At 47.4% G+C, this 16,936-nt stretch overlaps 1 protein-coding gene and 1 pseudogene across 1 annotated transcript in view; one reads left to right on the forward strand and one right to left on the reverse strand.

The window, feature by feature from the left end:
* Nucleotides 1–144: 144 nt before the first annotated feature.
* On the reverse strand, nt 145–9,877 carry LOC149335755 (uncharacterized; annotated as a pseudogene).
* Nucleotides 9,878–14,555: 4,678 nt separating this feature from the next.
* Nucleotides 14,556–16,936, forward strand: part of LOC149335756 (uncharacterized) — a 30,293-nt gene continuing 27,912 nt past the window's right edge. Inside the window, exon 1 of the mRNA XM_089554001.1 lies at nt 14,556–14,559. Coding sequence (XP_089410127.1) covers nt 14,556–14,559 — 4 coding nt within the window. The remainder of the gene's footprint in view (nt 14,560–16,936) is intronic.

Below are 16,936 nucleotides of genomic sequence, written 5' to 3' on the forward strand. Positions count from 1 at the left end.
ACGGCCTAAGGGTGTAGGATCTTGATCAACTAGTCCTTTGGAGGCTCAGTGTTCGATTTGGAGAGTTGGGCTAACGTCCTCAGCTGCGTCGAAGGATAGCCAAAAATGCTAACATGCCGGGGTGGAACGGCATGCGGACAATTACTAGGGCTGGAAGCCTTCGATAGCGTCGGAGATTTCCGTGGCCTCCTGCTCGTCGCCGAATTCCTGCATGCCGAAGGACGCGATCATCGACAGGTTCTCTTCCGGCACGGTGAAGGCAGTTGTGGGCCTCTCGGTGACGATGCCGGTGCCGAAGCGCTCCTTGTCCTTCAGCCGCCACACATGGAGCAGGTAGGCCACGCAGAAGGTCATGACCACAATGACGACGCACTTGCCGATGTCCCGGATCATGTCCCGCCTGCGAACGCCGCGAAACGTAAGAAACTGTGACGCGACCTGCTCACATGTGTTGGAAGGAAACTCTTGGGTGCCTTCATAGGTTCAAAAAATTTCTAAGAGTGCCGTCATTTTAGGTGATATCACCACGTGCCCCATGGCGCTTAGCACACGATATTACTATGTGGGTCTGGATTGTTTGCTACCCCCCCCCCCCCCCCCATTTCTATGAAAGTGGGACCTAGTCAAGGCGAGCGTAGAAATTGTTTTGTCAGTAATATTTGGACCCAAATGGCCGAATTGCGGTTGGCCGAAGTTCAACGTGAGCAATCTGGCCAACTTAAACTCCTCGGACTGAGATCGGTCACGTAGCCTGGCCAGAACATCAGGATTGACGTTGGCCTTAAGCCGGCCATTAATTGGCAGACGACTTTTGGCAGACGTGTCCAGTCAACGTATCGCCGACTTCGCCAATCATCAGCCGTTGATTATCCAAGCCCAACCCGAGAAAATTCCGAGCAGTGTCCAGTTACTGAAACCATTTCAATGAGATCCCTTTGTCTTGGAACGAGTGCTTCTAAAATATTTTATATTACCAGGAATGTACAGAATGCGAATTCATTATTTGGACCAACTGGACTCGGACCATGGCATGATGGTCCGAGTAAAGTCCCTATGCAATAAAGTGCTTTCTCTCCTTGGTTATATCGATTCGTAAATCATACCGGTAGTCTTCACCCACACTATGAATTTCTTTGGAGGAGAAATTCTAGAGGCCCGTGTACTGTGCGATGTCAGTGCACGTTAAAGAACCCCAGGTGGTCGAAATTTCCGGAGCCCTTCACTACGGTGTCTCTCATAGCCTTAGTCGCTTTGGGACGTTAAACCCCACAAAACCAAACCAATCTTCTTAAATGCCTGTTGGCTATCATCCCATACTTCCCAGCATTCACAGCCCCAATAAAAGCGGCCGAGCTTCTGGAAATGTCCTTTTTTTTCTTTTGAGTGACTCTGTCAAAAAAGATAATTTTTTCTTGTTAAAATTAACTCATCTGAATTTTCATCTTCCCCCAGATGGTGGTTCGAACGCGAGAGACATATTTCTTCTTAAAAATGTAAATCGAAAATCGGAAGCCTCTCCTCTAAGTCAACCCCTGTGACATTGATTTTACGTCTAGGTCGTATAAAGCTCCATGATAGTCAACTTTAACTGAAGTTCGCTGCGCCCTAACCTTAGAGATGTGCAATCAAAAAGTACTATAATAAAACCTAGAAATGGAGCGCTAAGCAAAAACATCCTATGGCCTGCAGACAGCTACGTTACTTCGCTAAGAAATTATACAGTGAACGCGATAAAAATTTTGACGTTTCGCTCATTCAATCAGCTCAGATGCGCCCAACTTTTATCGTTTGTAATTTCTTCTCCTGAGCAGCTTTTTTAAGGCTAGAAAAAAAGCCTAGAAGAGTAGTATTTCCCTGTTCCGAAATATCAGTGCTTGGAGGTCATGAATGTGGACGGCACTTTACGGCAAACCACATTGCATCTGACAATACACGCATCGCGTTCTGTTAGTGAAAACGGCTTATGGGAGCAACGCATGCATTATAATAGTTTATACTAGTTTTATACTAGATTATACTAGTTTTGTTTTTGCACCGTTTAGTCTCTCCTTCGAAGATTAACCGACTTCTGTGCGATTAGAATACAGTAATCAATTGATGTGGACACTTCAGTTTGCTCAAAGGTTTTGTCCATGTACGGCCGGAATGTATGCAGTAATGAAGGCTGCGAACTTGGCAAGTGGTATTGATTCATGGTAAAAGAGCCCCGGAAAGAGCGCTTGTGTTGCATGTGTCTTTTCGTTTCTCGTGTGTTCTTCCAGCGCGTTCTTCCATGAATGTATGCAGAGTGGCAAGCTCTCACCGTGCTAGGTAGGCTTCAAACTCTGTGGTGCTCATGTAGATGCCCTCCTCCTCTTCCTCTTCTTCTTCCTCCTTTCCCTCGCCTCCTTCTCCCTTCGCTTCCTCTGCGTCCTTCTTGCCCTTCTTCGGCTTCTCCTCCTCCTCCTCGCTGCCTTCGTCCTCACCGGAGTCCTTCTTCTTGGTGTTCTCCGTCTCCGTTCCGGACTCGTGGGAGCCCGATTCCGAAATTGACGTCGAGACTGGCTTCGAAGACGTCTTGGAAGTCGGCGACGAAGCCGCCTTCATATCCGGCTTGGCCGGCGGAGCAGACTTCTTGGGCGGCGCATTCTGCGGTGCCTTTGGCGCAGCCTTGGGAGCTGGTTTAGGTGCCGGTTATGGTGCCGCCTTCGGTGCAACTTTCGAGACCGCCTTGGACAAGGATTTTCCTTTCCATCCATCTTCAGGGCCGGCTTTCTTCGCGCCAGCCTTTGCACCTGGAAGAGGGAAATGAACGCAAGCAATAAGTGTATGTAACTTTTCAAGCTTAAACCTTCAAAAAACTTTCGTTTTCGATCTAGTCTTTTTATTAATTTAACCAGGTGGATAGTTGGGCACAATTTTTATGAAAATAATGCATGCGATTTTTCTTCGCCATTCCAAAGCAAGGTTTTCCCTGTGTTTACGTAGGGTTTGTGAACAACAATCCTGTACACAGTTGCACGTTCCTGTTAACCTCCTGGCATTGTGCAAGACGTCCTCTTTTCGACCATAGTTCTGAGAGGAAATTATTATCGAGCAGCTTGAAGAAGGCGTTCTCAGATTATGAATTTTTACTGCATATGAACCGGTAACTTTTTCTGAAAGTTTTCTGTCAGGAATTTGTCGCTCGAGACCGATTCAGATTCTGAAGACGCCTCTGGAGCGTCGGAGCCCAATATACTGGACCTACGACTGCTATGATGAAAGTCCACTAACATAGCACTTTTCATTATCAGGTTTTCCTATAATTCGAGCACAGATATGGTGTACAACGAATGCTTAAGCACTTTACAGGCAGCAAATGGTTCTAAGGTGCGCTGATTCGATGCCACAATTGCTCAACTTTGAAGTTTTCTCTTGTATTCAAGGGAACTGTCTATTACTTCTTGTCTTTGATGGGCCGTTTCGATGCCAAACACCCTGGGCGAGTTTCAGCATGTTATGTACCCTTAGGTCTGCACAACAAAGCCGAGTAGGAGATAGATCGAATGGAGCTGGCACGTTGCCGAGAAAGGTGGCCGCGACATCGCCAACTTATTTTCTTCTGGGTTTATTTGGGAGTTTATTGCGTTATCAATTCCAGAGAAATTCGGCCGCCTGCCGTGTTGTGCGTTCAAAGCCCCGCCATCACCTCCAACCCGAGGATCCAACGCCGAACCACTGAAAGCATAAATTTCGAAGCCAAGCATTGAAGTATCGGACTTGTCTCGAGCATTTCGCCTCGTGGATTTTGAAGCCCGTTTTGAATAGCCAACACAACGTCTAAACACTCCAAACATGCACGAAAAATCGTAGGGACAGGTGTGGCTTTGCAGGCAAGTGGCATAGAACCTAGCAGTGCACGTCGAAAATGCTATCATTGCTGAGGAAAATGTTATGAATAATATGACGCTGCGACTCCTGGGGAAGATTACCGGAGAAGATTCTGTGAGTGCTAGAGAAAAGTCGGATTTTTCAATGTTTGGCTTCGAAATTTGTGCTTTCAAAAGTTTTGTCTTGGGCCATTGGGTTGGAGGCGATGGATGACATGGTTTTCAATGCACAACGCTGAAGTCGACCGAATTGCGCTGGAACTGCCTGCCCAATCAACTCCCAGAGAAAGGCACAATGAAAGAAGTTGGCGTTTTCCTGGACACCTTCCTTGACAAGGTGTCAGTACCACAGTGGAAATACCTCTCTGTGCTGTCGCCTACCTCCATACTGTGTCTTGACCGCTTTTTCGTCGTTTGAATGTGTTACCATCTGGTCTTCAAGTATACTTAATAAAGGCAGACGGGGAGGTGTTAAAAAAGCCATGAACAGTAGAAACCTCCCTTTTCCAGCGGTTTTCACATTTACTTCCTAGATATGGCTTTGCGCTGCTAAGCGTGACATCTTGCCTATCAAATCCCTTTAGCGGCAGCCGCATTTTGATGCAAGATGCGTGAATTCACCTGCGTGCCGCTCGATGTCTGTGCGCAATAGAGACCAAGGCGTTCGAAAATTAATGCGAAGCCATCGATCCTCTACGGTATCTCGCTTTCTCAGTATCAATGCACTCTTAAGGCGTCCATTGGATCACTGTCACTTCTTAGACCAAATTATATGAATTTATTATCTTTAGCCATCCTTCGCCAAGAGCGAAACCTACCAGGCGGCTTCGAAGACGCAGTCGACTTGGACGAGGACGTCTTAGTGGTGACGGTTGGTTTGGCGGATTTCTTGGCACTTGATTTGCCGAAGCCTTCCTTACTGCCGGCTTTAGAGGCCGCCCTGGAAAGAGCCCTGGACGCAGCAGCCTTGGCGGCAGCGGCCGTTGCCTTGGGCCAAAGCATGCGGCCGGCTTCCCCTTTCTGTGTGGTCCTGCATGTCAGTGGCCGAGTGTGCACGCAAGCGATTATGAAATTTTTCACCGTACCCGTTGCAGAAAAGTATCTTGGTCTATGTGTCATATTCACTGTAAGACGCTGCGGTGGCTTAGTGGTAATGGTGCTCGGCTGCTGACCCGTAAGACGCGGGTTCGATACCGGCCACGACGGGAGCACTTTGATGAAGACGAAATGCCAGAGGCTTGTGTTCTGTATGATGTCAGTCGACGTTAAAGCACTACAAGTGGGGAACCAACACTACGTCGTCCCTCTTAGCCTGAATCGCCTGGCGACGTTAAACCCCATGAAAATCAATGGACATCAGACATTGGTATTGGATGAAAGTACTAAAAGTGGGTGGATTGTAGTGCACCAGTGTTAGAAACTGGATGAGTCCGATATTGTTCAGTTGAAACACGATGGCGCTGAGATCTCGGAGAGAAAAATACAAAACTACAGAAAAAACGGTGCTTTAAGAGAACAAAAAGGTCCCAAAGCATTGCGTATGTGATGTGTGCTACTCTCTTTTGGTAAGTCTTCTACTTGACTTTTTTTCTTTGGCGAGTTGTCAGGCCACATTCGGCATCTAGGTAAACTGCCCAAAGATATTCAAAACATTGATATGGTGAACAACTAAATGTTGCAGGGGGCAGACTAAACGATATTGCTAAGCTGACAGGCAGCGCAACAAGCCACAAACACCAAGAAAATGGCCGCAAATAATGAAAGGATTCTTTATACGAGTTTTAAAACTGGCAGGATTAAAAAAGAGACAGGCGATATGTTCGATTGATAGAGAGGGGTATGCTTTAGCATTCTTATTCCTATTGCGCGACTCATTTGTGTTGAACTGAGTTCATTTGCACCAACGACGATTAAAGTTTCGATTTGGCAATTCATTTTGTGCGTCGAGTTCAATTACCTGCAATGCGATGGCTAGTTTCCATCCATTTCCCTCATCGGTGGTGGTGGTGGTGGTGGTGGTGAAAACTTTTATATTGTGAAAAAGAGTTTGGGAGCCACAGAGTGGCCCCGCTACATGGTCGGCGTCCCTAGTCCGGGACACCGCATGACGAGGCCCCGTCTCTAGCCCGTTTCACCAGAGCCCTTTGGGACTCAAGCGAGGAGCAGTTGAGGAGTAGTTCAGAGTTTTTCACTCTCTTACACCAAGCTTTTAAACCGCCAAAGATGCCAGGCTTTCCTTATAAGGACCATAATACCCGCCGCGGTAGCTCAGAGGTAAGGCGCTCGTCTACCGAGCCGGAGTACCCGGGTTCGAACCCGACCACGGCGGCCGCGTTTCGCTGGAGGCAAAACGCAAGAGGCGGCCGAGTGCTATGCTATGTTAGTGCACGTTAAAGATCCCCAGGTGGTCGAAATTATTCGAGACCTCCACTACGGCACCTCTTTCTCTCTTTCGTCTTTCTCTCCAACCTTCCTCCCTTCCCTTACGGCGCGATTCAGGTGTCCATAGAGATATGTGAGACAGGTACTGCACCATTTCCTGTCCTCAAAAACCAATTTACTAGTATATTTTATTCCCGCCTTTTACGAAAACCCAAAAGGCGCCCGTGTGCTGCCGATGTCAGTGTCCATTAGAGACCCCTAGGTAGTCGAAATTATTCCGGAGCCCCCCACTACGGCTTCAATTTCTCTCTTCTTTCACTCCCACCTTTCTTCCTTCACGGCGAAGTTGAGGTGTCGATCGAGGAATGAGACAGTTACTGCGCTATTTCATTTCCTAAAAAAAATACACTCTCAGTAGCCTCGGATACCGCACCATGTTCTCAAATACATCAATAGCATTTGGGACGGAGAGACTCCTCTCCCTCTCGATTGGAAATCGGCTCTCGTGACCTTTATTCCGAAGGCCGGCAAACCTATTGATGTGGAGAACCTTCGCCCCATCTCCCTCACGTCTTGTGTCGGCAAGCTGATGGAGACGATGGTGCGCGACAGACTCTCCGATTTTCTCGAAACACAGCACACTTTCGCGGACACCATGTTCGGTTTTCGCCCTCACAAGTCTGCACAGGATATACTTCTGCAGATTCACCACGACATCTTAGATCCTGTCGAATGTCCCCACAACGACAAGGTGGTCCTGGCCTTGGATCTTAAAGGCGCATTCGACAACGTCAAACACGAAGTAATCCTGGACCACCTCAGTGGCACCAACTGTGGCCACAAAACATTCAACTACATAAAACAATTTCTTACAGACCGTCAAGCCTACATACGCATACAAGATGCGGAACACGGGCCATACACCATCGGCTCGAGGGGAACACCTCAAGGCGCGGTCCTGTCTCCCCTCCTCTTCAATTTGGCAATGCTTCATCTTCCCTCCCAATTGTCCTCTTTGCCCGCGATACATCACGCTCTTTATGCGGATGACATTACAATCTGGGCCACGCAAGGTAACCTGGGCCACATGGAATCCTGCCTGCAAGCAGCGGCGACCCTAGTCGACGACTACGCGGCCTACTGCGGACTCCAGTGCGCCCCATCTAAATCAGAATTTGTGCACATACGTCCCTCCCCTCGGGAAACAACTCCCCTTTGCATCAGTCTCCCCTCGGGACCGATCCGGGAGTCCAAGGAGATCCGCGTCCTTGGTCTCTTCATACACCACCAACGCAGAGTCGACACCACCCTAGCCAAACTTCGCACGGTGGGAGACCAGGTGGGCCGCATGGTCCGCCGGGTCTCCAACAAGCGGGGCGGATTACGAAGCAAGGATGCACTGCGGCTTGCCCATGCTTTCGTAACGAGTAGAATCCTCTACTCAACCCCTTACTTGCACCTGCGCAAACATGATGATGACCAACTGGAGGTCATCCACCGGAAAGTCATCAAGCGGGCTCTCGACCTCCCGGTCACCACGTCCAACCAGCGACTTCTGGCCTTGGGCGTGGTAAACACATTCCGGGAGCTTCGAGAAGCCCACTTAATCAACCAATACACGCGTCTTGCACAGACTACGTCCGGTCGCCGCCTCTTGGACCGGCTACACATCAAACATGACTACCATATTGAGGAAAGGGAGAGAGTGCCAGAACCCTGGAGACGCGCCCTCCGGGTCCGACCCCTTCCCCGCAACATGTCCAGAGAAGACCATAGCGGTCGTCGCCAGGCGCGCGCGGAAGCGTTGGCGCGATACTATGGTAACCAACAACATGTGTATTACGTGGACGTTGCCGGCCCACACCACGGGGTGTGGTACACGGCCGCAGTCGTACACAACACAAACACAGTCAACGGGCTCACTTTCAAAGCCTACAGCGCAACACACGCGGAGGAGATTGCCATTGCTCTTGCTCTCACTACTCCCAAGTCGAAACACATCATCACCGACTCGCGAGGGGCCTGTCAGAACTATGAGTTGGGCTGGGCTCCCCCGCTTGCCTGGCGCATATTGGAATATAGCTGCCGATGCGAAGATCCAACTCCACGCAACCTGATTTGGGCCCCCTGTCACCAGGGCCTCCAGGGAAACGAACAGGCCGATCAGGTCGCCCGCGCACTCTCTCCCCGGGCTATCTCCCTGTCCTTGGGCGCCTACTCCCAATCAGACAATCTGGCCCTTACATTCAAACACATCACCGATTACTACAAGGAGGAGCACCGGCGCTACCCGGCCCCTTGTAAGGGACTGGATCGCGCTGACGAGAGCCTCCTCATCAAAATTCTTACTAACACTGTACTGTGCCCGGCGGTACTTAAACATTTCAACGCATCCTTTTATGGCACGTGCCAGTTCTGTGGGGAGGTGGCTGACACCTTCCACATGGTTTGGGCGTGTCAATCAAACCCATCCATCCCCCCCAACCCCAACCCCACCAGAGAGGACTGGGAGGCGGCCCTGCTCGGCTGTCGGGACCTAAAGACCCAAAAGGCCTTGGTTCACCGGACGCGGGCGGCGTTGCTTGCCAATGGGGCCCCGGAATAGGGGCTCCACCTAGTTTTGTTAGGGGAAAGGGCCAATAGCGCCTACCCCAATCACCTCTCTGTAAATATTTATTGCAATATAAATGTTTTTCACCACTACCACCACCATGTTTCTTTGAAGTTAAGGCCTAACCTTTCACTGGTGTCTTCTTTAATTCTAAGAGCTTTATTGGTCCTCTCACAAGATAAGAAATGTAGCAAGGCCGGAGGCCTCTCCAAAATTTCGTGCAATGCGTGTTGATTTTCAGCACTTTGATACCAACGAAATCTAAAAAAAAAATCTCGTCACTTTTTGCCATCTTTCGTGTCAGAAAGTATAGCAGTAGCATCGCAGCCTCCATCCCCACCCTTCCTTTGCGCCTTTGAGGTTGCCCCTCTGTTGAACTCGCTTAGGCTTATTCTACCTCCTTAGCGTGACTGGAGAAAAATGAACCCATTTTATAGCTTACAATTTAGGTTCCACCTGAAATATTCTAGACGACGATAGGTGAACATTCATGAAATTGTTTATTATTACGAATGAAGTCCCTTGTAAAGCTAGTTAAGACATTACTCGGGGCATGCAATAGGTTCGGTAGTGCTCCTTCCGCTCTCCGTAACAGAAAATGCAATTGTGATAGGAAAATAGTGCTACCTTACCGCTGTGTCATCTTGCTGGGAGCTCTGCTTGGAATCTTGCTGGGAGCTTTGCTGGCCGCCTTGCTGCCAGCCTTGCTGGTAGCCCTGCTCGGACTCCTGATCGGAGCAATGCTTGAGGCCTTGGTTGGAGCCTTGCTCGAAGCTTTGCTGGGAGCCTTGCTCGGGGCCTTGCTCGCGACCTTGCTAGGTGCTTTGCTCGGGGCCTTACTCTGAGCTTTGCTCGCACCCTTCACCGGAGCATTGCTCGAAGCCTTGCTCGAAGCTTTGCTCGTGGTCTTACTTGGAGCCTTGGGCGAAGTCTTGCTCACGGCCTTGCTGGGAGCCTTGCTGGGAGCCTTGCTCGAAGGCTTGTTGGAGTCTTGGCTGCCACCCTTGCCCGTGTTTTTCTTATCTTTCGCCATGTCAGCTGGGACAGTTCGAACTGCTCGGGCGCCTCCGTAATCCTCTTCTTCTTCTACTGTCTCGTGAGTATCGAGGACGACAACCCGCGCATAATTGATAGCTTCGTCTTCTACAGGGGAACCCAGAAGAAAATGCGCATGCATCGAGAATAATTTCTTTTTATTGCGGCGGCAAGCGTGACTTTAAAACTCACCCCTCCACTCTCCCTCCCCCCGAACAAAGAAGTGTTTGCAACGAAATGCGCCAATCCCTGATTACACGTCGCAGCATTTCACTAAAAGCAACCCAGTGGAGCTCTGAACATATGATGTCCACTCCCGATGTTGCGGCATACTGAAGTAGATATGAGTGTCGAATGGATCAAAAAGAAGAAAATCAGCCTGTGCTGGCTTACACTATAAAGCCAGAGAAACAACAACTAAAAAGGAAGAAGACGTGAGAGGACATTAAGATCTGCACTTATTCGTTGGTTTCACTTGTTTAAGTATTTTTCACCCTAGTTTTCATCTTTTCACACTTAAAGATTGACACCAGAGGAGATTGAATAAATATGGAAGCAATACAATATAGAGAGACGGAGAAAATAGCGCTTTACTGGTTTGCTAATGGACAGGCGCATAACACTAGCAATAATCACATAAATAATAAACAGCGCTAAAGACGAGGACGAAGAGCAAACCATTCACGTTTGGCTCCGATATTTTGTCGTAATCCTATGAAAATTTCCTTATGTATACCACTATACCTTGGCCAATCCCCCCACGTGGGTATGTGCCATTATAAAGAGGTGAAGAAGAAGAAGAAGAACTGGAATTGGCTATGACCTGGTGGTGACTACCATTTTTGTCGATTGCATGCAGCAGAAATGAGAGATCAGAAAAAGGAGCGATTCATCAGGCGTCTCTCTTCAATATTTAGTAGCCTGGTAGTGTGTGCTATTACAGCGAGCATCCAGGAGCACTATTCTCCCTGAAGTTCTGTGTAAAGAATGAGCTGTAATGTATTTTTAGGGGAAGGTTTTCGCGCAGTTGAACCTCTTTGTCGGCCGCCTGTGCTCAAATTTGAGTGTAGGTGGGTGTGATAGGGAAATCAATATTTCAGCTCTGGTAGAACGCGAGAAATGGGAACTTGAAACCGCACTTTAGGAACGCAACGGGCATGAATTAGCACCGTGTTGCTCCCAACCTTATATTTGATTTTATGGTGAAACTTTCGTGCAATGTATCTGTCTATACTCGCGCTATATAATATGCTTTTGTATTTTTTACTCCTTCATTATTGCGCAGAGCCATCAGGTTATCACTACGTAGCTCTTGTGGGACTATTTACCATAACCACCGTGAAACACATATTTGCATGCAGATCAAGAATTTGAGTTTTTCGATAGATATAGTTCAGCTCAGAAAAAAAAAACACACTTGGTCACTCTCAATGGTGTCATCATCTGTTTCTACAGCAGAAATTAGATTTTTATTGCCTCCTGTCTTCACAGAAAATGTTTGCGCCTTATATGCAATAATGAAGTGTGGTTCGCGTTCAACCAGTAAATATATGCGATTCGAAAGAGTGTTCACGACAGCATAGAACGCTATCCTAAAAGGTGACATATCCTTAGCTTCGCAATACATCGCAGTAAAAATTTAGATCACAGCAATGGAGAAGCCCCACGTACTTGTTTATGAGTTAAAAATAGTACCTGCTGTCACTGGAAACAACCTTGTACGCTGAAAACAAGGGTCAGATATTGATGGTTTTCATTAAAGTGTACGAACAGACACGCAAATACCGGGATTGGGATCAAGCTGCCCACGAGAAAACCTCCAAACGCTTTTGAGCTTCAGTAATCGATCGTTCTCTACAAGGAAGAAACACATGCTGGTTGCAAATTTTTCAGCTATGAGCCTGACGAGGACAGCAGTTATTTATTGCGCATCCCAAGAGAGTCCAATGCTCCCAGCAAGTTTTATCCGGACCTGCGAGTAGGTCGTCAGGACAGAGTAACATCAGCACCGAGTAATATGACGCCGTAAAATGACTTAGGGAAGTAAATAATAAGGTGGTTAGGATTACGTGATCTATATTTCTAGAGAGCTGTGTTTGCTGGTCGCTGCAGTAAGAGAGCTTTATAGTTTATAGGGGGTTTAACGTCCCAAAGCGACTCAGGCTATGAGGGACTCCGTAGTTAAGGGCAGCCGGAAATTTCGACCACCTTGGGTTCTTTAACGTGCACTGGCATCGCACAGCACACGGGCCTCTGGAATTTTCCCTCCATTGAGATTCGACTGCCGCGGCCGGGATCGAACCTGCGTCTTTCGGGTCAGCTTTCGAGCACCATACCCCCTGAGCCACCGTGGCGGCTGCAGTGAGAAAGTTACCTTTTTTTTCCAGTGAGGTAGAAGCAGGAGTTTAGGCACCGTACGGCTGCTTTTTACGTCTTTTAGTTATGTGCCGTAATATCCGGTATACAGTCGGCGGCCTATCCTTGCTTTAAAGTTGAAATTTTGCGCTCCGCAGGGCTAGCTCTATATGCAGACAATATAGCAATTTTTTTTCAGTATCGCCGTATGGGATATTTAATTTCCGAGACTGTTCTAATACTAAACCCCGCCGCGGTGGCACAGTGGTTACGGCGCTCGGCTGCTGACCCGAAAGACGCGGATGCGATCTCGGCCGCGGCGGCCGAATTTCGATTGAGGCAAAATTCTATACTCCCGTGTACTATGCGATGTCAGTGCACGTTAAAGAACCCCAGAGGGTCGAAATTTCTGGAGCCCTCCACTACGGCGTCTCTCGTAGCCTGAGTCGCTTTGGGACGTTAAACCCCAATAACCAAGCCAAATCTTCTAATACTAAGTATTCCAGCATGAGCACGCTGCGTACTCAAAAATTTTTATGTGCTGCTTACACGCCTTGCTTCTACGCACTATGGCCGGAGTGCCGAAACTCAAGCAGAAAATGAACATTTTCAGGAATAATCGATCCCCGCAGACTGTAGATCGCGTAACGGCTGTGCACCTGTAATTAAAGTACCTGAAAGTGGGATAAAATATTTCAAGGTTTGAGAACTCCCAAAATATAGGCTCCTTCCCCAATGATGATTCAACACGTATCAGTAAGCTCCGATGTCTGAAGGAGGAAACTGTGGACATGGTGGAAGACTTTGATAAGCCTCGATTTATTAGCCTAATGTACGCTCCATATATAAAATTAAGCTCACACGACAGGAAGTAAAAACAGGCTTCTGAAATCCTGTCTTTAGTGATAACGTCGCATGAGTGAAGAAACTGTTGCACGATGCAGGAAAGACGCTGTTCAGCCCTGTACAGCTTAAGTTGTTGTAAGCAGCTTTAAGAAAAAGATGGCAATCATATTAGAGACGGAATACATGAAGGACAATCAATTAAAACAACTCCAGCACGTCTAGCGGCTGTTAGGCGTAATAACAAGCTCTCACAGTTTGATAAACTGCACCAAACACTGGTAACTGTCGGTCGCTGTCATCCGCTTTGCAGCGATGTTCGACTCCCTCGAAGACTGCTGTTCTTTTTGGCCCACAAGAATGCTGCTAGCTGTGATGTCCATTATCTCTTCAATGAAGCGTTTTCTAAATCACAAGCTCGTCTTTATACAAGGAGCCCTTTTGGGCTCCTTCGAAGAACACATTTCATCAAAGTACAAAGCACTTGAATGCGTCTGTGCCTGTCACCTTTTCTTTCATAGGAGATACGAAATACCTCGAGTGCATCGACCCTCCTTCGGCACTGACGAGGTAGCAGAAATGCCTCACATAAAAGGCGCCCCAATTAGGCAGCGTACTTAGACCACAGTGCGAGCTAATAAGACGCAAGGAGCCACCACTCGTACCGTTTCCCTGGAAGGATTTGGACACTTGCTAACTTCGACTTTGACTTTCTTGGCCTAGCATGAGTACCGGACAGCAATTATCAGTTGGCTGGGGTTGCCTCATGTGGCTTTGCGCTATGTCTACTGAGCGCTGCTTAGAGCGCGTAATTAAGCGGCCTATCGAAATTCGTCTTTGAGTACATCTCAAAACATTTCTTTCTTCCATCCACAGTCGTGCGACGGACGTCTGGCTTCAGAGTGGTATATCCAAGCATTGTGCAAGGTAGACAGAGGCGCCTATTCCAGAGCACCGCAATGGCTTTGGCACAAGCCGATAACACAACGTTGACAAGACGCACTCAACGATACCTTGGAACTCCTCCTCCGCCACCCTTCTCTAGCCCACAAGCCTTTGTGGAAGGATTCTTTCTTGACCAACTTTTTTGACGCTAACGATTTGGTCGATGTGCTACTTTCCAACATGGCTACAAAACGAAAGGCAAGGGACGAGCGTTTGTGAGGAGTAAAGTTTCAAACGTGTTATTGTCGTGAAGAATTTCGGATAATAATGCTGGATTTCAGTAAACTCATACCTGAAAAGATAATGCGCGAGAATAATATCTAAATATCCCTGCACGACGTGTGGTTTTTACAAATATGAAAGAAACCGATCACTTACATAAGGGTGCGCCAGTTTCTTCTTTATTAAGTTCAATTCAATGGCTACTGACCCTGTTTATAGACGTGAAAGACTAAATACACAAGTAAACAATCACGACAGAAATGGCATATTTCCTTGCCTGCTCAATAACAAAATTGGGTTGACGAAACACCATGGGTGGGTCAATGGGCCAGCATTCTGACAGCTGCCCAAAAAATCTTCGCGCATCGCAAAAATAAGCAGTAAATGCACGTGGAACAGCGCACATTTATGTCGAATCTGTTTTCTTTCTTAAAAACTTTTAGCTTCCTTCATCACTCGCTAACTGCCCAAACAGGTTTGACTTACACAACAAATTGCTTCTTTAATAAATTGAGGATAAATCCCATATGAGGATTTTATGATTCGAGTCTATTAAGGCAACCACTACCACAGTGTGCACAGCAATGCGAATATTTGGTGTCTGCGTCTGTGACGTTACCGTCACGCTACAGGCCCGCTACATAGAAGTAAATAGCGCTTTGTCCTGCAACAAATTGCAGTACCCATAAGCATCAATAAAAAGTGTAAAGCAAAAGAGAGAAGTCGCCCGGTTTCAGATTAAGTATTAAAAACCCCGTCTTACCGTTCTGTATTCATCACAGTCCCCGTCCCATTTTTTTATTGCGTGGTTGATAGAAACCATTATGTAAATGGAAAAGGACGCCAGCGCTTTGATAGACGACTTGCTTCTGTGTGTTCGCGCTAGTTCTAAAAAAAAATTGTTCTTGAGCAAACGGCGGGCGCTGTACCAGTTTCATTTTCCGATGGGCACCTCAACCGTACAGCTAAGGAAGCGATGAAAGAGCGAGTGAAATAAAAAAGAGGAGAGACGCCGTAGTGATGGGCGGAAGAATAATTCCAACCCCCATGCTCTGACATTGCAAGGGCACCTTTTCAGTTTTGCCAGCATCAAAATGGGGTAAGGATCCGACCCAGGTCCTGCGGCTCATTAGTTAAGCACCCTCGACACTGAACCACCGAAGAACTCTGAATTCACAAACACTGATAAAAACCGGCCGACAACTTGGTATCAGTACTGAGAGCTCTCTATCAGATGGCACACGTTCCGTCCGCAACGTTTTTCTTTGCCATTATAAATTTTGGTATTTTAAAATACCGGGTTGCACTGCGATGAGGTTACAGCGAGAAAGGCAGCTCATAGCAATCTTTTAGACGTCAATTACACCCTGAGAAAGCACCGTTGGATTTTGGTTCTCACTTGCCCACCGCGTATCACAGTTCACACCGCTTGTGTGGTTCAGAAAACAGGTCATCATCAGTCTGACTACGCCCACTACATCCTAGTCGAAACCAAGAGGAAGAAATGGGCTTGGGCAGGGAATGTAATGCGAAGGCAAGATAACCGCTGGTCCTTAAGGGTAACGGATCCGAGTGGATTCCAAGAGAAGGCAAGCGTATCAGGAGGCGCCAGAAAGTTAGGCGGGCGGATGAGATGAAGAAGTCTGCGGGGATACAGCAAGCAGGTACGCTGTTTTATTTAGAAAAGGTGCTTTCGAATATGCTCTGCACGTCACTTGAGCAGTAAGAACAGGCATACTTACGCGTACTGATTAGTGGCTTATAAGGTCATTCATTCAAGAGTTAGAACAGTTTTGATAATTCGTTTAGTAAATAATAGAATGTCCTTTCCTTTATCCTGATTCCTCCTCAACCAAGAAATCCCATATGATAATTCAATGGAAGGTACTCGACATTCTAATCCTCAGAGCTTAAAATTTCCCGGTGCTGAGAAATCAGGAGCCCCTCTACCAATCAGAAGTTTGGAGAAGCTTGGTTACGGTGAAACCAGGTGGCTTTTGCAAGACAACATTCTCAATCTTCTCCCACAAAAAGGTTTTGTTATGTGCACAAAGAGTGGCATTATACTTTTTACACTTGACCTTTGAGAAAGAAGACACGCTTACATTGTTTGGACAAATCTTATTATGCATGCTATAGATTTTTATTTTTGAGCGCGTTTCCAACCTTCGTATTGGCATTCGAAAAGCAAAGCACAGTCTTGTAGCAAACAAAAATTTCAAACTGAGATTGGTCCTCCAACAGAAAGCTATAGCGCAATCAGTAAAGCGAGAGGGCCGCCGCGGTGGCTAAGCGGTTATGGTGCTCGGCTGCTAACCCGAAAGACGCGGGTTCGATCCCGGCCGCGGCGGCTAGAATTTCTTTGGAGGAGAAATTCTAGAGGCCCGTGTACTGTGCGTTGTCAGTGCACGTTAAAGAACCCCAGGTGGTCGAAATTTCCGGAGCCTTCCACTACGGCGTCTCTCATAGCCTTAGTTGCTTTGGGACGTTAAACCCCATAAACCAAACCAAACCAGTAAAGCGAGAATCAGTCTGGCATTTTGGAGGAAGATTCAGCAGCCTTACTTAGGAAGCACAAAATAATTCCATAAAATCCTTAGGAGCTTCTAAATAAAGCTTTCAAGCTATAAATTTCTTTTGAAAAACCGCATGACTCGAACGATACCACTTGAGAAAAAAAAATATTTCTATC

This window comes from Amblyomma mixtum, chromosome 7, assembly GCF_055824585.1.
Source record: "Amblyomma mixtum isolate Tamu chromosome 7, ASM5582458v1, whole genome shotgun sequence".
Taxonomy (NCBI): Eukaryota; Metazoa; Arthropoda; class Arachnida; order Ixodida; family Ixodidae; genus Amblyomma; species Amblyomma mixtum.